Source organism: Myotis lucifugus, unplaced genomic scaffold (assembly GCF_000147115.1).
Source record: "Myotis lucifugus unplaced genomic scaffold, Myoluc2.0 scaffold_299, whole genome shotgun sequence".
NCBI lineage: Eukaryota > Metazoa > Chordata > Mammalia > Chiroptera > Vespertilionidae > Myotis > Myotis lucifugus.
In genome coordinates this window covers 149,968-171,989 of record NW_005871347.1, presented here as the reverse complement: position 1 = coordinate 171,989, position 22,022 = coordinate 149,968, and the positions used below count along the sequence as shown (strand labels likewise).

The 22,022-nt window shown below is 58.2% G+C and overlaps 1 protein-coding gene across 1 annotated transcript in view; it reads right to left on the bottom strand.

The window, feature by feature from the left end:
• Positions 1-3,209: 3,209 nt before the first annotated feature.
• LOC102423713 (glutamate receptor ionotropic, delta-1-like) overlaps positions 3,210-22,022 on the bottom strand; it is a 127,666-nt gene continuing 108,853 nt past the window's right edge. The window contains 4 exon segments of the mRNA XM_023763730.1: positions 3,210-3,353; positions 3,355-3,645; positions 12,565-12,805; positions 17,315-17,481. Of these exon segments, the coding sequence (XP_023619498.1) occupies positions 3,210-3,353; positions 3,355-3,645; positions 12,565-12,805; positions 17,315-17,481 (843 nt within the window).

The following is a 22,022-nucleotide window of genomic DNA, read 5'->3' as shown; positions in this document are numbered from 1 at the left end:
ACCCATTCCACAGGCGAGGGCAAGTGCAGGGCTCGGCCAGAACCAGCCTGGCCTGGGGGTCTCGTGGATCCAGAGGCTCCTGTCACAGGAGAGCTTAGAACTGGAAACAGCATCTGGCAGTCAGGGCCCCAGTGCTATAGGTGCATTCTCTACTTCAAGTTCAAGGTCACACCCTGGAGAACCGAGACCCAAGGGGAAACCGCTCTCGCTTATTCTACTCACACTCAGCATCTGTCTAGTCCGGGTCCTGACCCCGCCCCCCAGCTGCCAGCGAGGCAGGCACAGAGGGTCTCAGCCTGCGCCCACATGGTCCTCGAGGCGCTAGTACTGGGTCCTGGGCAGAAGCACAGGCTCCGCACTCTGCCCACCTGGACCCCACACGCCTCCTCCACAGCCCACGTGGGACAGGCGCCTCTCTGAGCCCCGACTTCCCAGCAGCTGCCTGTGCGGACACGACAGGAGGCCATGACAGGGGAGCTCGGCGCCCGCTGTGCAGATGGCGGAGTTCTCAGTCGGGGTCGGTGTTAGTGTCGTTAATATGAGGGACCAGTGAGACTCAAAGGTAAACCCTGTGCCTGGGTGTCCTGGCCAGAGGCAGGTCCCAGCCCGACGCAGCCAGTTTCAGCCCCGTCCTCAGGACTGGCCACAGCAGTGGACAGACCGGTTCCGGCCACAGCAAGCAGCACCGACAGACAGCACTTCTTCACCCAGAGGAGAGCAGAGAGAAAGCCAGGTTTTATTATCAAACAACTTGAATCCAAATGCCGACTGTTATTTGCAATGTCTGAAGGCACAAAATATGCCTACATTGTATGGACTAGCCCACAGTTACCAATCCAAAGAGCAAAGCATGAAAAAGTGATGCATTCTGAGCGGACACAAATCTGAGATGGGCGATCTCTTTTCCTAGAGAACTTGCTTGAAGTCAGTCATTTTCCCTCATGCCAAGGGTAAGAAATGTTTAAAAATAGCATAAACCTGGTGCAGAATCACACCATGAGAGATGTGTACTCTCTCTCTTACACACACACACACACACACACACACACACACACACGCATGCACCACGTGAGTCATCTCTCTCCTCCCTTCTAAGCAAAGCTGCCCAAGAAAACAGCCATGGTATTCCCTAGAAGGCAGGCCGTCTCGGAGGAAACCCATGTGGGTGAGAGATACGGCAGTGAGACCACGATTTGATTAAAAAAATAGATGAAACACTGACCATCGGGCAGGCCCCCGTGCTGCTGGAAAGGCGTGGAGCTGCCCCTCGGGGTAAGCTGGGCAGGCCCCCGGCACCCAGCGCAGGCCACTCCCTCCTACGCTCTGATGGGAGACAGGCCAGCCACCACCTGGAAGCACTGGTGTCAGGCCCTGAGCATCGGAGACCAACAGCCTGACTATGAACCCCCTCCAGGCTGCTCTCTGCTGCATGTGATGCTGAAGCATCCATCGTATATGAAAACTGCTGTTTGACATTTTAACCCTGCTATTTCTGGCTTCTGTAGATGCTTGCTGGCTTAAATAATAAGGAAAATAAGATTACTCCCACTTCAGAGAGGCCATTAAACCTTCCCCGGATGAAGTTATCAGTGCTGGCACCGGGCCAAGCCTTTGGTTGAGGTCTCAAAGCCCCAGCACATAGGGGCTCTTTAAGAACTTGCAAAGGGGACCGGAAAGCACCATATTTGGGAGACAAAGAGGGTAAAAAGGTGTAAATACAGGAAACTTCCTGTGTGACTTCGCCCAGAATTCTAGAGACATTTTCCTCTGGGCCCGCGCCTAATAATACATGTAACTCCATCTCTCTAAGCGCTGCTTGGTTCTTCTCCGGTTTTCTGTAACAATGAGGCCATTCCTTCCTGCTCTTCTGGTCGCTCGGGACTGGGGAAGAAACCGACCCTCACACATCCATCTGAGGAGGAAGCCTCCAGGCCATAGGGGAGGCATCAGCAGGACTTCGTATTCCTGGCATCCCCGAGTGCTGCTGGGGCGGCCGTCCTCATGGCGGCGGGGCTGCGTCCGTCCCACCCTGCAGGTCAGCAGAGCAGCTCCTGGTCTGCAGCAGGAGAGGAAGGGCCCACTGAGGTGACAGCTGCTCCTAGTTTTCTATGGTCTGATTGCCCAGAAAGGGGAGGAGGGGCTGCTGCCAGGCCTCCAGCTGGAGCAGGAAGCAGCAGGCCACCCCCCGCAGGATGGGCCTGGGTCCTGCACTGTGCGCTGGTGGCCGGCCTGCTGGGAGCCGCATCGCTGCTGGAAGGCTCCGGGGTGCGATAAGAGGCGAAGCAGGGCCGGGGCGCATGTGGGCTCCTGCGCAGCAGACTGTGCTCCCGGTGGCAGCCCCAGAGGCAGCCTGGGGTGTGGCTCACCTCCCTGCAGGCGAGAGCCGGGTCCTCACCTCACCAGCCATCACTCCTCGAAGGCCCAGCTGCTGCCCACTGGTGCTCGGGTCCCTTCCCCTCTTCCCTGCGCCCTCCTCCCGCCCACCCCTCTGAGGCAGGGGTGGGGCTCCCAGTCCCTCCTGCTCTCTGTTGATTCTTCTAAGTGAGAAAACCAAGAAGAACCGAGGCCAATATAGAGCGCAGGCTCCAAAGCCCTCAGAGACCAGACCCTCGCATGGCGCTCCTCTCCTCGGCACAGCCCGGGACACGCGGTGGTGGGTGACCAGCCGGCCTGCCCTGGCCCCGAGTCCACAGGACCAGTGACCCCATCGCACAGCGCCGGCCAGGCCCAGGCGCCCGGGCCCCTCACCTGCCTGAGGCCTGAGAGGAGCCCGCAGAGGAGGTACAGAGCGGGCTGGCAGCATGGGCTTCTGGGGCCGGCACCCCCCCTCCTTCTCTACCTCCCCCACCTCCCTGCAGCCCCACACCCCGCCCTCCTGCCCTCAGGAAGGCCAGGCCCCGCTTCTCTGGCACTTCAGAATGATCACAAGGAATTTGCCTTTTTATTCATATAGAACAAAATTTACAAAGTCGTTCACACCGTTTTTGTGGTTTTTTTACTGACTTCGAAAATTGGGAATATTCAAAATACACTTTTACCCCACTCCATTCTGTCATTATTTACAGGTATGTACAAGAAAAACGAGTGTGTGTGCGTGTGCGTGTGTGTGTGTGTGTGTGTGTGTGTGTGTGTGTGTTTGTGTGTGTGGTTTCCTCGTATTAAAAAGCTCTGCTGGTCGGGTGGGTGGGCGTTTTTAGGGCGGAGGCTGGTCAGATGGAGGTGTCTTGGGCGGTGTCTAGGTTCTCGGGGAGCATGTCTCCGGGCACGGGTTGGTAGGCCCATGGGGATGGGGGGTTCTTCACCGGGCTTCTGGGCGGAACAGCCCCCCCGTTGGGCGACCTGTGCTTGCAAGGGCACGGAGGGCATGGTGGCCGAAGCCGGCCCAGCGGCAGTGGCAGGGCCGCTGGGCCCTGCCGTGAGTGTCCGGCCGGGGCCGTGGCCGCTCTGCTCAGGCAGAAAGGTGCTGACCGAGAGCTGGGGGTTCGGGTACTCCCGCGTGGGCTCCAGGGCCTGGCCGGGCGCCAGCCCCCCCATCTCCAGGGCCGAGAGCTCGATGGACGCCGGGGAGATCTGCTTGTGAGCGACGTCCTCATCCAGAAGGCTGTTCATGCGCCGATGCACCTGCTCCAGGTTCACCTCCTTGTCCTGGAGGGAAGCACAGGGAGGTCAGCCAGCCCCCCGCTCCCCGACGGCCCGCAGCCAGGCGGGGCAGGGCGCCGAGGCCCTGGCTGAGCCCCCGCAGAGCAGCCCCAGCAGCCCCGCCCGCAGAGAACCTCTCTTTCAGCTCCAGGCCCAGAAAAGCCGCAAAACCAGGTGGGCGGCACCAGGACCAGCTGTGATGCCTGACACCCCTGCCCTGGCACTGACCCATCGGTGGCCACCACGCCCTGGAGGAGCCCACCTGGAAACTGGTGACTGTTCTGCTGGGACCCTCCCCAGGCCTCCCCTCAGATTCCCGCCTGCGAGAGAAATAACCCCCAGGACAAAGGACCCAGCGCTCTCCCCCAGGAGCCGCCGCCATTGCCGCCCCCTCTCCTTCCCCACAGCCAAGCAGTCCTGCTCTAAGGGACCCCACGAGGCTCTAAGGGACCCCACGAGGCTTGCAACCTGGAGAGCAATGGGCAGTGGCAGCTCCTCCCAGGCTAGTCCCCTCCACCTGACCCCAAGACCCCCTTTTCTCTGACTCCCCAGAGAGCTAGCGGCCCAGCCGGGCACTCCTGTTGCTTCTTCTAGGCGAAACCCTTTCTTGTTTTCTGTCCCGGCTTTAATAAACATTGCCTCACAGTCACCTGGGCTCGTGTTGTGAAATCTTTCCTGCACGAAGTCAAGAACCCACATGCTACCGGCCGGCTGACCCCAGGCAGACTGCTCAGGGCCAGGCCCCTTTCTGGGAACACGACCGGGAGCCACGGCTGGCTTTCTCCAGCTCTCGGAGGCTGCAGACCCTGGCCTCTAGGGCCTGTGGACAGTGGTGAGCATGCGCATTTCCCCTCCTCCCTCGGCTGCAGGGCCAGCCCTTGGCGAGCTGGGGACCCGTCCCTAGGACACTGCCCCTAGTAGCAAAACCCCACAAGCCAGCCTGGGCAGTGCGCCCCCCTTCCCACTTGTTAGGATCACTGCCGTCACACCCAGTGACCTTGGGGAAGATGCTTGCAGGACTGGAGACACAGGAGGGTGTTCTCTGATGGGGCCAAAGGAATAGCCCTTTAGCTCCCAATGTGCCCATGCATTTGCATGCCGTGCTCATATGCTCAAAAGATGCGTAATCACCCCCCCCTCCCCACTACATAAAAGAAGCTGGGGTTCTGGAAGGCAAATGAGCTCCCCAGGGACACACCCTGGAGACACACCTCAGGACACACCCCCGTGACACACCCCAGGACACACCCCAGGACACACCGCCTGAACACACCCCCAGGACACACCCCAGGGCACACCCCAGGACACACCCCAGGACACACCGCCTGAACACACCCCAGGACACACCCCAGGGACACACCCTGGAGACACACCCCACGACACACCCCAGGGCACACCCCACGACACACCCCACGACACACCCCAGGGCACACCCCACGACACACCCCACGACACACCCCAGGGCACACCCCATGACACACCCCACGACACACCCCAGGACACACCCCAGGGCACACCCCACGACACACCCCGGGATACACCCCCGGAACACACCCCACGACACACCCTGGAAACACGGGGCAGAGATACAGAGGCAGCGCCTGGAGCAGGAAGCACCTGTCCCGGAAGGCTGCTCTCCCTGAGCAACCTCCAGGGATGCCCGGGCGGGCGTGTCCCTGTGCTGCAGGCTCAAGGGCCTGGGCCTGGCTGGGGATGGGGGTGATGGGCGGGAATGGCAGAGAAAGGGACTTCCCAGGGTCAGCCGACCTTCCTGGTATCCTGAGGCCTGAGGCTGTGGAGATGGAGGGATCCTAACCCCTGAGTCTCTCCTTATGGTGAGTGGCATCAAGAACATTGGTCTGTTTGTTTGTTTGCTTAGGAAAGAAAGGAAAAGAGAACATGTGACCTTCCTTTCAAATAACTTGGTTATTTGTTGAGAATAAACCAAGAACATCAAACTGCTTTGAAGTTCCTTAGAAACAGACAATGCAATCGACTTCCTTGGTTCAGTGGAGGCGCCACGCCCTCCATGTGGTGCTGGAAGCCGCAGTCTCTTTTCCAGCAGCGCCTGTGCCGTGTGCCAGGCAAGGTCGTGCCTGCTGCCCACACCTCGCTGACGTCAAACTCCAAAGGGCAGGCCAAGCTCAGCCTGGGGTGAGCATCCCACGAGCTCAGGCTGTGTGAGACCGGCCCCCACGCAGGGGAAGAACCGTCTGCTGCCCGCCTGGTACAGGTCTCAGAAACCCCACACAATGTGAAAGTCCTTACTGTGTTTTCTTTTTTTTTTTTTTTTTTAAATATATTTTATTGATTTTTTACAGAGAGGAAGGGAGAGAGATAGAGAGCCAGAAACATCGATGAGAGAGAACATCGATCAGCTGCCTCCTGCACATCTCCTACTGGGGATGTGCCCGCAACCAAGGTACATGCCCCTGACCGGAATCGAACCTGGAACCCTTCAGTTCGCAGGCCGACGCTCTATCCACTGAGCCAAACCGGTTTCGGCCCTTACTGTGTTTTCAAAGAAAAAAGATGAAGAAACCACACAGATCTAAGGGCCATGCCAGTGTCTGCCCCTGAAGTGCCAGTTGGGGAGGGACCAGGCAGTGGGAGCCCTAAGGGGCTGGTCTGAACCCTCTCGCCGAGTGCACAGCCGCGTGCTGACCCCGCGAGGACTCACAGCCTTTCACGGGCCACTCTGCGTCCCTCCCTGCTCCCAGCCCCCCGGGGAGAGCAGAGCCACACTCTCTACAGCTGTCTTCGCTCATGACTTGCACACAGACGCCAGTGACCTGAAGCCCACACCGCCGAACGCACGGCTACTGTTGGGAGACCATCCTGAATGGAGAGCACCTTTGGGTGGCAAATGTCAGGGGTACTCTTAGCGGAAGCAGCTGGAGACTGAGAGCCTTTTCATTGCTCAACTACGTGTGATGCACACACTGTCTTTCCCCAACTCCTTCCACAGTTGGTAAACATTTCTCTTCTTAAGTCCCTTCAGCATGGCCGATCCTGTTCTCCCCGTAACCTTTCCTGGGTTTCCTGTGTCTGTGGTTACTCTTGCATGTGAGGGCATCTCTGATAATATTCGCTCACTGCCATGTTTCAGGGCCCCTCCGAGGTGACTCGCCCTGGCTGGGAGGCCAGGGTTCACCTCCTTTCGGAAGGAGAGTGCTGAAAGGGCCCCAGCCTATCGCCCAGGGCAGGGCGTGGCCCAAGCGAGGGCAGCAGGCTTGAAGCTGGTGAATGAAGAGGTGCCGAGGCTGGCGGGTGCTGTGCCGTCCAGTACAGTGGCGTGCCCCAGCAGCCCCTGCTCCGAGACGCTGTCCTGGGCCTGGGCCCAGCCTCTGGACAAGCCTTGCCCCCACTGACCACCAGCCTCCTGCTGGCTGTGAGGACCTCCTGACGCGGCTCCTGTGTCTGCATTAGCCACAGTCAGGCCACAGCTGCATTGGCAAACATTGACTCTACAGACTATTGTCGTTCCAGGATCTATGAAAGGCACGAACTGGTACCAGAGATCCAGGAAGCTGGAGAACTGGAGAGAGAACTTCAGGCGCTCTTGGGGTTGATAATACAACCTCCCCTTCTCTTCGCAGCCAGCAAAATTTGGAGGAAGCTGGACAGGCCAGGCACCCCTGGCAGAGCCTGCAGCTCCCAGAAAAGGAAAACTACTGGCCAAGCAGGTGGTCCTGGGATTGGCGCCGGCAGGGGGGCTCTTCAGCTGCTGGATCTTGCCTTCTCCTCTTTCCTGTGTTCCTTCCAGGTTTTTCCTGTTCCACGGGGTCTGTAAAGCCCCGAAGGACAGCACAGGGCACATCCCAGGACACACCTGAAGACAGCCCAGGGCACACCCAGGACACACCTGCGGACGGCCCAGGGCACACCTAGGACACACCTGAGCACGGCCCAGGGCACACCTAGGACACACCTGAGCACGGCCCAGGGCACACCTAGGACACACCTGAGCACGGCCCAGGGCACACCCAGGACACACCTGAGGACGGCCCAGGGCACACCCAGGACACACCTAAGGATGGCCCAGGACACACCCAGGAAACACTTGAGAATCGCCCAGGACACACCCAGGACACACCTGAGGATCGCCCAGGACACACCCAGGACACACTTGAGAATCGCCCAGGACACACCTGAGGATCGCCCAGGACACACCTGAGGACAGCCCAGGACACACCCAGGACACACCTGAGGATCGCCCAGGACATACCTGAGGACGGCCCAGGGCACACCCAGGACACACCTGAGGATCGCCCAGGACACACCCAGGACACACTTGAGGATCGCCCAGGACACACCCAGGACACACCTGAGGATCGCCCAGGACACACCCAGGACACACCTGAGGATCGCCCAGGACACACCCAGGACACACTTGAGGATCGCCCAGGACACACCCAGGACACACCTGAGGATCGCCCAGGACACACCCAGGACACACTTGAGGATCGCCCAGGACACACCCAGGACACACTTGAGGATCGCCCAGGACACACCCAGGACACACCTGAGGACAGCCCAGGACACACCTGAGGACAGCCCAGTGCACACCCAGGACACACCTGAGGACAGCCCAGTGCACACCCAGGACACACCTGAGCACAGCCCAGTTCAGCTGGATCGCTCCTGAGCCCTACTTCCTAGGGTCAGATGCCCCTTGATGTTCTGAGGATGGAGGAGAGCCCAGGAGAACATGCCGTTCTCCCTGGCACAGGGGTGTGTGCTGACTCACACATGACTCATTGACCCTTTGTCCCTCCTGCCATCACCAGGGCCTTTAAGGGAGTAGCTCCGGGGCCACCAGTGACCAACCCAGGGGACAGGGCGACAGAGGCACTTGGACGCCTTCCCTCCTGGAGCCTCGGGCAGCTGTGAGGCTGGCGTCAGTGAGGCTGGAGAAGGTGCAGCAGAGGCACCTCTTCATGGAGTTGGAAAAGCATCAGGAGTGGGGGCGCGAAGGGGTAGAGCCAAAGGGAGGCCCCAGGTGGAATCTTCATGGAGAGCAGGAGGGCGTGCAGGCAGGGTCAGCCTGGCCACCCGAGGGCCTGCTCTGAGGGGCCCAGCTGCTCTGAGGCCGGCTGCCTGGCCTGGAGGGGTGCTGGCAAGACTAGGTTGGCTCTGGCCTGAGTCAGCTCCTATCTGCAGGGGGCGCGGCCAGGCAGCAACCGGAACCCCAGGTCCCGCCCAGTGATGGATGCTCACCCCTCGGTCCTCATGTCCTCTCCCGTTCTCATAGTTCTCATCTTTATTTCACGAATGGTTTATTCTCAGAGCAATGACTCCACTTTCCCCCTAAACCTGGTGTTGGCCCTTCACTGCACCTGCAGAGGGTGGCATGCTCACCTGCACTGGTAACTACATACTCGCCTGATTCCTTAGAAGAATGTGAGCTCAGACCCACATGAATATTAAGGGGTTGGTCTCACATTACTGCTCTTCCTCAAGTGTCTAAACTCACAAGCCCTCACACGGGACTAGGGCTGCCCCAGAAGGCAGGTCTCCGGCTCTGAATGAACCGGCCGTGCCCCCACATAACGCACGGTGAGATGAGCCAGACACTCCGCCGGATTGCACATTCTTCTCCATGACACAGGCAGCCAGTGACCGAGTTGGTCTGGATTAAATCCCTCATTACTCACGGAAGGTTTTAAAGACATGCTTCTAAAATCCTGCTTTTGAACCGCTTTCCTGGTTCCTGTTCCCTCTCTGATAAGGTCCAAACCCCTGGCCGCTCAGTCCTTGGGAGCAAGTCCCTGCCTCCCCTCCAGCACCGCCCCCTGCAGCCGCCTGTGATGCCGGCAGCCCCAGGGCTCTGGGAGGAAGATGGCTGCCTGTGCTGCTCACCCTCCTGTAGGCGACTTCCAATCTCATCCCAGCCCCAGGATTTGTACAAACCCTGCGACACTCAGCTCTACAACCCAACCCCCAAGAGCTCTCCCTCACCCGCAGCCCTGCACCCCTACCTGAGGACCCGGGCATTGGAGGGAACCGGCTGCTCCCTCCCAGGACAGAGACTGCCTGGCCGGCTTCTCTGTCCACCTGCCTGTGGAGGTAAGCCCGTGGGAGGTAAGGTGCACTCATTAAAGGAGGGAGGGAGGGAGGGAGGGACGGACGGACTTCACCTGAAGACCAGAAGCCCGTGAGCACAGGAAAAAGACAGCATTGTCCTTACACGCAGCACCCAGCACTCTCCACCGGCCTCCTCGCCGGTTCTCCCTCCCGTGGGAGCAGGACCCATGTTTCATCCTCACCCCTGAGCCTGCGCCCAGGCACATGCAGGAGCCAGAATGGAAGACGGGGGCTGACTGCCAAGGAGGGAGCTGCTCACATGGCTGCACCGCCCCGTTTCCTGGCCTGTCTCTCTCTTTCCACCTCTGCCTCCGTCTCCCCAGACTGCCTCTCCCTCTCCACTCACACTCACTCATATATAGTAACTCACACACACATTCACACACACCCTCACCCTCACCCTCATATATAGTCACTCACACACACACTCATATATAGTAACTCACACACACATTCACACACACCCTCACCCTCACCCTCATATATAGTCACTCACACACACACTCATATATAGTAACTCACACACACATTCACACACACCCTCACCCTCACCCTCATATATAGCCACTCACACACACACACACACACACACACACACACACTTATATACAGTCACACACACTCACACATACTCTCACACTCACACACTCACACACTCATATGCAGTCACACACACCCTCACAATCATATACAGCCACTCATATAGCCACTCACACACACACTCATATATAGTAACTGACACACACACATTCACACACATCCTCACCCTCACCCTCATATATAGTCACTCACACACACACTCATATATAGTAACTCACACACACATTCACACACACCCTCACCCTCATATATAGCCACTCACACACACACTCATGTATAGTAACTCACACACACATTCACACACACCCTCACCCTCATATATAGCCACTCACACACACACTCATATATAGTAACTGACACACACACATTCACACATATCCTCACCCTCACCCTCATATATAGTCACTCACACACACACTCATATATAGTAACTCACACACACATTCACACACATCCTCACCCTCATATATAGCCACTCACACACACACTCATATATAGTAACTGACACACACACATTCACACACATCCTCACCCTCACCCTCATATATAGTCACTCACACACACACTCATATATAGTAACTCACACACACACATTCACACACACCCTCACCCTCACCCTCATATATAGCCACTCACACACACACACACACACACACACACACACACTTATATACAGTCACACACACTCACACATACTCTCACACTCACACACTCACACACTCATATGCAGTCACACACACCCTCACAATCATATACAGCCACTCACACACACACCCTCACACTCATATAGTCACTCACACACACTTATATATAGTCACACACACTCACATATACACACTCACACAAACACACTCTCACACACATTCACACTCACACTCTCACACTCATATACAGTCACTCACACACTTATATATAGTCACACACATTCACACATACTCTCTCACACACACGCTCACACACACTCTCTTACACACACCCTCACAGCCCTGCATTCTGGGCTGTCCAGGCTGAGCCTGTCTCTAAACACTAGACTAGGGTGTGAAGGGACGTGACCTGAGCAGACAGGGCTTCCAGTCCAAAAGAAGAATGACTCTCACTGAACCTGGCTCCCCAGGAACATTCTGAGGCTGAGCCTGCTCGGGGTCCCTGTCTGTGCGACACACCCTCCTGTGGAATCTCTCCCTTCCCCTGACCTGAGGGGAATTTGCACAAAGGAAATGGGCTTTGGGCTTCGGTTTTAAAGAACAAGCCATGGGGAGTGGATCCACGAGGGCCTGTCGCCCAGCCCTGCAGGAGCGGCTCCGAGACACCCCGCTGGCGCTGACACTCTGCACACACAGACCTGCGGGGAGGAGTCCCCTCACCGCCAGCTGCCAGGCCGCACAGCCTGATGCCTGGGTGTGGCTGGCCTGCTTCTCCAGGCGGCAGAGCCATGGCTGTGCTGCCCCTTGGGTCTTGGTGCTGGTTCCTCTACTGCGTCTTGTTTGAAATTCAGACCTGCCTGTCTCCACCTGAACTGGAAGAGGGACGGTGGCTCGAGAAGCAGCTGGGTGTATATAGCCGCAGCGACGGCCTGTGTTGGAGCCACGGGCCTGCGTGGAAGTTCCGATGGCCGTGTATCCTTACCAAGCCCCACTCCTCACCACCCTCCCTTAGAGAAGTTGTCTCCAGGGGACCTTAACGAAAACTTCACACACAAAAAAGAGCTTGAAGAAGAGCAAAAACCCAGGAGAAGGAAGTGTGAAGGCAGAACCAGCTTGAGGCTGGTGAGGGCGGGAAGGGGCAGCTGGGGGCTGCAGGGCTCCCAGGGCTGGGTGTGCCTGCACGAGGGCGGGCCAGGCTCCACAGGCCAGGAGGGAGGAAGGAAGCGGGGGGTAGGGGCAGGGCCAGCCCCCTCCACTGGGTTGAGTGAGAAGCTCAGGAGAACCAGGCTGGGCCCTGCAGGTTGGGTGGGCACGGGCGGCAGGGTGGGCCCTCCTGCATGGTTCAGGCTGTGCCTGCTCTTCAGGGAAAGTCAGCGGCCATGGCTGCTGCCCTGGCACTTTGTTGGACATGAAAACACCCCTTACATGTGGTCTCTGGCTTTAAAATCAAAATGAAACAAAGACACCGTCCTCCCCCATGTGCACCGCTGTCTATGGCAGGAGCCTCAGTCAGCACCGCCCGGACAGAAACTGCCCACCGCCACCCAGGACTCCCCGCCTTGGCTGCAGAACAGGGAGCAGGGCCCGCACGGACCTCTTTGGGGGTCTCCTGGCGGCACCGGTTGCTGGTCCACCACAGCTCCAGGGCGGCCACCAGGCAGGCGAGGAGGAGACCGACAGCCAGGACGCAGAAGACGCCGGCGAAGCTGTGCAGCTTGAGGGCCCTGCCGTCGGCCTGGGTGCCGGCGTGGCTGGTGAGGTCGCAGCGGCCTGTGCGCGGCCACCACTTCTGCTTCAGCACGTCCAGGTCCCCGGTGTCTTGCAGCTCCAGGATTCTGCAAGACAGGACGCACGCACATGAGCCACAGGTCCTGACCTTGTGCCCTCAGCGGCCCCACCACACAGGGTGCATCATCAGCCGCTCTGGCCCCTGCCTTTCCCGCCCATCGGCTCCTCACTGTGTGTGCACTTTCCAAAACACAGGTCTGGCTTTGTCCCTCTCCTCCTCAAAAGCCTCCAGACCTCTCCACTCCCCACCCCACCCGTCCCACCTCCCAAGGATGAGGTCCGAGGGAAAGCACACCGGGCCTCAGGTGGGCCCTGGGCGTGAGGAGAGGGAGCTGGCAATGCAGAAGGGGTGAGCCACACACTCAGCTGCAGACTGAGGAGTCATGCTTACAACATGATTTCTTTCGAGCTTCAGTCACTGTATCCTAAGTCGCTCCCAGTAGTATTAGCCAAATCACTCACTCATTCACTGTGCCAAGTATGATGTTCTCCATGCTGAACTTCTGAGACACATACACACACACACATACACACAAACAAGTACAGCAGTCAGAGTGGAGTCAGAAGCTGTGCCCAACACGATGGGATGGAGGCAGATGCTGCGAGTGGGGCTTCGGGACGGTGGCCTGAACGGGAGCGTTAGGGAAACCTCAGCGAGGAGGTGACAGGGAGCTGGAAGCCTGAAGGATGATTAATCACATGCATCCAGCACATCCTATGTGTTAAGGAGGTTCTGCCCAGCTGGTGTGGCTCAGCTTGTTGAGCATCGTCCTGTGCACCCAGAGGTCATGGTTAGATTCCAGGTTGGGCACATGCCAGGAGGAGGCATGCAAGAGGCAGCCGATCAATGTTTCTCTCATGGATGTTTCTCTCTCGCTACCTCTCCCTCTCGCTCTAAAATCAATAAAAAATATTTTAAAAAAGAAGAAATGTTCTGAGTGCTTCAACAATCGTGTTTAATTCTCATGTCAACCCTCTGAGATGGTTACTTCCGTTGAGGCACAGAGAGGTGAGCTATCTTGCCAAGCCTGTGATAGCTGGCAGCGTTAGCATTCCAGGAGGAGAAGGGAGGGCCTCGGGCGGGGCAGGTGCGCAGCCCAGCACTGACAGAGGCCGCCTCGCTGAAAGGCAGTGGGCGCTGACCAGTCCACATGCCAGTCCTCGCGGTACATTCTAGTGGTTCTTACCACACTGGTTTCACTGCTGAGACCTGGGCTCCGATCTAGATGACCTGCCACAGCTGCAGTTAGAAAGTGGCCAAGCTCCTCTTCAGGGCCGAGTCATGCTGGCCCGAGAGGCCCTGGTCTCCTGGGCCCCAGGCTGCTGCATGCAGGTCACCTGCGCTCTTGGGGGTCTGGCTCAGGGGGGGCGCTGGCCGAGCCCCACTCTCCTGCTCACGCTGCAATGGCAGGCCGGCTGCCTAGTTTTGCTGATGTGTTTCCTTTTAGCTCCTTGTAACTGTTTGCATTTTTTATGCCCAATATTATTCCAGGGTGAATGCAAGGCAATTTACAGGAAAACATCAAGTAAAACACATAACAAACAAATCAAAAAGAAAATGTAAATATATCAGCAACAGAGGAAAGATAAGCAAGTCACAGGCACAGCCTGACTCCTGGAACGAGGCTGGCTGAACGCCCCCACGGTGACTCCCACTGCTCCCGAGGAAGCCAGCGGAGCAGCCTCTGCTGAGCCACCCTCCTATTTTCCAGACATAGAATTGCAGGAGCCTTCCTCCAGCCAGGAGCGGAGCCGCAGGCCGCAGGCCAGGTAAGCACGCTGAGCGGCTGAGCGAGTACTGAACGCCCACTCCGCCTGCTCCCAAGCCCGCCGCACCTCGGCTGTGGCTGTGGGCCCCGTGCTCTGCAGAGCAAGAGGCGCAAACAGAGGAAATGTTAGCCCTAGGATGGGGTGGGGGGAGGGGGGGAAGGTGGCCGTGACTCCAGAGCAGACAGAGGCCTGCTGTTCACAGGACACCTTTTTGCCTGTGAAGGGCATGGAGGGCTGTGGGGACCTGCCCCTCGCTCTCCAGGTCGACAGCCGGGGACAGCCATGGTCTGCACACATGCAGGCTCTTCCAGAGCCAGCAGCACCGTCAGTCACCGGAGGTCTGAGCACCCGCGCGCAGCACCCATCGCCCGGCAGGAGGGTGCACCCGGCCCAGAGGGGCTGCAGTACAGACGACAAGAAGCTCAGGAGCCAGCACAGCCGCGGGACTCGCACCTACTCAGAGCACGAGGCCTTCTGAGGCGAGCAGAGTGACAAGTCCTCGCCAGAACAAAGGACACTGGACTGGCCAGTTTTGCTCATGGTGACCCCGGGCCCATGGGCCTCTGTCCGGAGACACTGCCCTCAGCAAGTGCAGAGGGAAGGCGCAGGCCTAGCCCAGGGCAGCCTGCTTCTCGGGGACCCATCCCAACTGGGTCCGGCTCCACCACAACAGACACCGCCTTCCTTCTGAATTCAGCCTTAGTTATGGGGGTGAGCACCCCCTCCCCACCACCTCCTCCGGGTGGGGTACCCTCAGGTCCCCCTCTGACCTCCTCTGAGACCCCGTTGCCCTGACTCCACTGAACCATCCCAGGATGCGATGACGAGGGGCCGCGGGTCTGGCTCTCCCCTCCAGTGCAGGGAGGGTGACCCCAGCAGGGCACGCGCGGGGCCCTGGGCTCCTCCCGCCGGGACCCTGTGCCTCCTTGAGCTCTGTTGGGGGCACATAAGCTACCTGGTGGGTAGCTGGGGGGGGCAGCAGGGGAGGCCAGTTGGGGCAAGCAGGCTGGCAGTGAGGGGCAGTTGGGCGTGATCAGGCCAGCAGGAGGGGGCAGTTGGGGCCCAGCAGGCCAGCAGGTGAGCAGGCTCCCCTTGACCATCTGCTGGGGAGAGGTGCCCACAGGTTGATGGTCTGTGGAATGCCCTGGGCCTCCTGTCTCAGAAAACCGACTGGGGCAAACCTCAGGAACACCAGTGGGTTGTGCACCTGGAGAGGTCATTCTGTCTTCAGGCCTGCAATCTGGGCAATTGAGACACTCCTCCTCCTCCTCCTCCTCCTCCTCCTCCTCCTCCTCTCCCTCCTCCTCCTCCTCTCCCTCCTCCTCCTCCTCCTCCCTGGTCATTTCTCTCTGCTCCGGGAGCAAAGGGAGGCATAGGGTGTCTGCTTCATTAAAAGCTACAGTAAACCCCAAGCCTCATCTCACTTCATTAGTTCTACCCCTTTCTCCAGTTTTGCACACGAGTCTCTGATGGGTGAGTCAGAGGCCCTCCTCGGCCTTTCCAGATGGGGCTCATCTGCTGTGATGAGAAGACCCCAGTCCAAACCCAGGAGGCGGTAAGGGAAGGAAGGGAAGAGCCTGCAGATCCAACACAGCATGGGCCAGCCCTGGGGCAGGGAGCCTGCTGCTCTCTTCCAACTCCCGGGTAGCGGCCGGGTGAGCCCCGGTGTCTGCTCCCCCTGAGGGCCTCAGGGTGCTGCTCTGATGACCTCTAACGACACTTGCCCTCCTCATGGGTGACCCTCAGTGCTGGAATGAGGGCACCAATCAGGCCACAGGGGCTGACCCCACGCCTGTCCACCAGGTGGGCCTTTTCCCTCGGCACTTCAGCCACATTTGGGTTTGGGCACAGCCAGCCCTTCCGGACGCCTCTCTGGGCTCCAGTTCTGCCCCCTTCACCCACCAGGATGTCACCTCACAGACAGGTGTGAGTGGTGGGCTTCTGGCTGAGACATCCTGGGGACAAGAGCTCCTGTGAGCGGGCTGGCCACTGGCAAAACCCCTGAGCTTCTCCACTTCCACCCTCAGGAAGGCCAGCCCCTGGCCAAGGACCGAGGCACGCTCCTGTGGCGGAACCCGGGGATGACGAGAGACGATTGTCCTCCAGGAGGCTGGCCAGGTGTGCAGACGGAGCCTCTAGAAACCATCACGCCCAGGAGCCAGACGCAGGGTCACGGGATGCACTCGTGCCAGCAAACCACCCTGGAAGGTCTAGGCCAGCGCAGGCTGGACCCGCTGCATCCACACAGCCCTCCGCCCCTCCTCCCCCGCCCTTCGCTGGCGAGGACCAGGATGCTGCTCTGGGCGACGGGAAGCTGCAGCGTCTGCCCAGTCCACACACACAGCACCATGGAGCCTCTGCTCCTCTGACCAGCCCTCTGTTTCGTGTCCACAGTGACTCTTCCTACTTTGCATTTATCTTAAGAAGTAATTGTTGGGCCCTTGCCAGACCCAATTACTTATTCATTTAATTTAAATTCCTGGGTAACTCCTACTCATCCTTCAGGCTGCAAGGCCTCTCCTCTGGGAGGTCCCGGTCTCCTCCTGCTCCGGGGTGTCCTCTGTGGTCCCTGCTGCTGGCCTCGCCCTCCCACCCAGCTGCCAGTGAGACCAGCACCTCCTCTCCTGGAGCCTGGCCTGGCCCGGAGCCCGCTGGGGTGGGGGGAGCAAGCAGTGCACAGGTCGGCGCCAAGGAGAGGGGTGAATAGACAAGTGTGCGCTGACTCTCATCGCCTGGAGCAGGTCACCTCCAACCCCAGGCCCCGGGCTGCCTGACGAGGCGCCCACCTCTGGGAGAAGAGGTCCCGGTAGGGGCTGCCGTGCTGCAGGGCGATGCCGTAGCCCTTGCTGCTGACGCTGTTGCTGACCACGGTCACCGCGCAGTCGTCGTCGGTCAGGGCCGCGTACTCCACCACCGCCAGGTCCCACAGGAAGGCGTAGTTCCCCTTCTTTGCCTGAAAGAGAAGACCGCGCAGTCAGCCAGGCCAGCCTGCTATACTCCCCTCAGGCAGCGAGGCTCCTCGATGGTGGGACTTGAGGGGCCTCCGAGATCGCCCGCCTGCCAGCCAGCACCGCGCACTCTCCTGGTGCTCTGGCCGCAGGTCCGCCATGCCACACCGACGCCATGGCTGGCTGGGATCGGACACATGGGGTGATGCTGCCTCTGCAGGCTCCCCACACCTCAGGGCACGGACCTACCCTCAGCACAGGCTTGCCCTGGCCCCAGGGAACTGAGATTTTTCCCACCAGAGATCTAGGGGGAGCATAGAAGCTTCCATTTACTATTTCTCCATGGAACCCGGCTGAGCCCTGCTGGGTGGACAGGAGAGATGCCCCAGGCTCAGCGCTCCCAAGGGGCTGTGACTCACCATCTAAGTCAGGCACTTGCGATGGCCGGAGTGCCTGGGCCAGCACAGTAACCTCCATCTTGTATAAAACTGCTGTTTAAAATTCTCTGCTACTGTGAGATAGTCCCTTGCTCTGTAAACTCTGTCATTTTTAGTAGGTCTCATATTCTATAAAATAACTGTTTTAGTTTGAATAATAGAAAAAGATAAAAACTTAACTGTCTGACCTTGTAAGCTAGCCATCTAACGTCATGGACTAATACTGATAATAATTCCCGTATTCTTATGCCAAATGTTTGTTCTTTATGTGTCCAAGATTCAAACTGTCTGTAACAATCACTCAGACAGAGCCCTTTGTAAAACCTGCAGACAAGAAGCTCGAAAGGTATAAATACAAAACACTTCCTCTGTGTCTTCATCACAGATTTGGAAGAAACACCTCCCTCTGGGCTGCACGTAATGAACGACTCCTAATTAATTGGCTCATTAAGGTGTCTGGTATCTCACTCGCTGATTTACGACACAACATGGGGAGGAACCATGAAGGATGGGCTCCTGCTGTTAGGGTGTCTGCCTGGGTTTCTGCCACTGGCCTTTCACTGCCCACACAAGAGAACCCACGTCCACACACATGCACCGCCATCCGCCTTCCTCGGCAGGCGCTCCCCAGAGCCAGAGCTCTGCCTGTGCCGGAGGCCAGCGCACGGGAAGAAGTGTGAGCTGCTTTGCATTTTGGAAGGAGAGGCAAAGTCGACACTGTCCCTTGGCCGGCTTTGAAAATAGAGCAGGATGTTCTCAATGCAGCCAAGTCTGGTTTATTCCTACGGAGAGCATGTGCTCTTTGCCCTCTCGCCCCGCCTCCCGCAGCTCCCACGGGAGCTGGGAGACGCAGGCTGGGCTGGTGGGGAGGCCGATACACCGCAGACAGGAAGGCCGGGTGGCAAGCAGCAGCTTCACGACGTCAGCGTGTCCCTGTCTCCCTCCTTGAGTCTTTGTCCACTGAGACTCTCCGAAGGGAACCACCGCTGCCTCCATGAAGCTGGTCGAGACTGGACTCCTTTTGGGGCCCGGAGTGCCTGGGCCAGCATGGCTCATTTTCTCACCAGCAGCTTCCCACCAGGGGGGTGTGGACAGCATGTGGCACTCCCGGAACAGGCTGTGCCCAGCGCGCACGATGCTGCCCAGCGGTCCTCTAAGAAAGGACACGCCCGTGCCACCCAGAGCTTCACCTCGGGAAGCAATTCCAGGACGTCAGACCCTCACTCCCGGCCACGCCGATTCCAGAAGTCCCTAAAGCACTTTGCAAAGTCACCTCATCTCTCCCCTCCCCGTGGGAGGTAGCAGTCTGTGAAATTCTTTCCTGCTGGCAAACGCATTTTCTCAAGGAAAGATACATTGTCCGCCTCTTAGCAATGAAGTTTTTCAGCAAAATGTTGACTTATGACCTGATATCTGGCTTTAGCCTGACGGAGGCATTTTTCATCCACACGTGCAATTCACCATGACAATCGGACACTGTTATTTGTGTGATTTCAAAAGGGCATGTCTTGCTGAAGGAAGAATTAAGATTATGTTTCCGTCTACCTTTCAGGTGATTCCACAAAGGAAAATGAAAGGCGCTGGGCCAGCGGGTGGACACACGCGGACGGCAGCGGGCCGGCCCTGCGGATGGCACCCCCTCTCCTCCGGGCCCGGCAGGGCAGCTCCGGTTTGGGCTACGTGACAGGTGAGCACAGTCGCCCGAAGGGAGTTGCATTTACAGTCCTGCCTGCTCAGCCATGTCCTGGCTGCAAGCCCCCGCCGCCAGCAGGTGGCGGGAAGGGGAGGTGGGAGTCTTCCTCTCTGGCTGCTGCGGGCTCGGACCTCAGCCTCTTCACTTGTAAGCAGGGACTCAGTTTCCTAGGGCTGTGGTTGGCAAACCGTGGCTCACGAGCCACACGCGGCTCTTTGGCCCCTTGAGTGTGGCTCTTCCACAAAATACCACATGCAGGCACGATTGAAACTTCGTGGCCCATGCACAGAAGTCGGTATTTTGTGGAAGAGCCACACTCAAGGGGCCTAAGAGCCGCATGTGGCTTGTGAGCCCTGGTTTGCCGAGCCGCAGTTTGCCGACCACTGTCCTACGGCATCTCTTACATCTGCTTCCAGAGGCACAGGCTGACCCAGAACTGCCCGCACCGTCAGAGCAGGGACCCGAGGGGCCGCTGGGCCGCAGCCTGCACGCAGGCCGAGTCAGGGGCCCTGACTCCCATGAAACACTGTCTCCCCAGCCTCCCTCGCGCCTTCCTCAGCTCCCTCGGGCTTCCTGGCTCCTCTCTCAGCTCCTTGCGGAGGACAATGCAGTGCCGGGACCTCCTGGGTGTCTCAAGTTTCACGGGTTTCAATGACAGCCTTCTGGAAGCCATGAAGGCCACCTGGGCATTCTGCAAAGCTCCCACTCTCCCCACTGGGCCACAGACCTGCATGCGCCAGAGGCTCCTTAGCGCCGACTCTTCTTGGACATCCCAGACTCTGAGAAGCCCGCACAGCCCGCCCATCATGACTGTGCCCCACCAGGGCCCCCTTCTTGCCCCATGCAGAATGAGCAGGACACCCTAACTTCCAAGATGCAGCTCCTCCTTGTCGGATCAGAACCAGTTCCTCACGTGCCCCTGGTAATCATGTGCCCACCTTCTTACTCGATGCTGCTACCCACTAGCTCTGGTTTCTCCATGTGGAGGGACAGCAAATGGACTGTCTGCCTCCAAGGAGCTGAGCCCTTCCTCGGGCTCCGCCCTACCAGCTCCTCCTTCTCCTTTCTTTTTTTTTTAATATATATTTTATTGATTTTTTACAGAGAGGAAGGGAGAGAGATAGAGAGTTAGAAACATCGATGAGAGAGAAACATCGATCAGCTGTCTCCTGCACATCTCCTACTGGGGATGTGCCCACAACCAACGTACATGCCCTTGACCGGAATCGAACCTGGGACCTTTCAGTCCGCAGGCCGACGCTCTATCCACTGAGCCAAACTGGCTTCGGCTCCTTCTCCTTTCTTGAGTCGGAGCATTTACCCCACTTTGCTCAGAGGTCCAGCTTCCTCCCTGTGGGCCCAGCCCATCCACCCTCTCCTCCTCTGGGAAGGCGTTCCTGCCCTCCCCCGCCTCCCCCAGCTCCACGTTGGAGGCCTGTCCACTTTGAGACGGTTTCCTGTCCTACTTTAGTAACTGCTCCTTTTTGCTGCGGGTTTTCCCGTCTCTTGGGAAGACAAACTTTACTCCCTTCTCAATTGTGCTCCATCAGCTGTTCCTCCAGAGCGAGAAGGGTGAATCCAGCCCCCACCCAGGAGCTGGGCGCCTGGGCCGAGCGACACAACAGAGCATTAGAGTTGGCTATTTGGCCACTTCCTGTTCATTCCAGCTCATTCTTCCTTGGGCCTCTCAGTCCCATTCCTCCCCTGCTTCCCAGGTGGCTGGGTGAATGAATGGGGAGCGCTGACTATTCACAAATAGATCGTTGATGTAGATTTCCTAATGCCTAAAGGACAAAGTGACCCCATAGATTTGTGTTTTGCTTTAAAACAAACAAAAAAAAATACTGTATTTCACCTCCTTAGTGGGTTAGATGGGCTTTACCAGGCTTGCTCGTTTACAATATTCAATGTATTCCTCATTTCTAATTAGGGACTCAGCACACGTCTGTGTGTGCCTCAGTATGTTGGAGTGCAGCTGGTGGAAAGTAAGGCTGGATCAAGGCCTGGGAACCAGCCAGCCCTTCCACACCTGGGGCTCTACACAAGGCCATGTGGCCTTCACCCCTCACACCTGGGGCTCTACACAAGCCCAGGTGGCCTTCACCCCTGGCCTTCATCCCCAACCCCCTACCTGGGGCTCTACACAAGCCCAGGAGGGCAAAGAAAGCAGGAGCGCTCCAGGCCAGCTCTGGGTCCTGGGAGTGGAGCCCCGGTTCCTCCAGGAGCGATGAAAAGCATTTGCAGGTCCATTTGCAGTGGAGGTCTGAAAGGTAACATAGCCTAGAAATGCAATTTGCTGCCTCCACACGTGTTCTTAACATTGGTAGTGCCCAGGGTTAGTGAGGATTTGATAACGTGGGCGAGGTGCTCCATGGCACTGGGCATCGCAGGTGGCACGATCTGTCGGCAGGTGAGG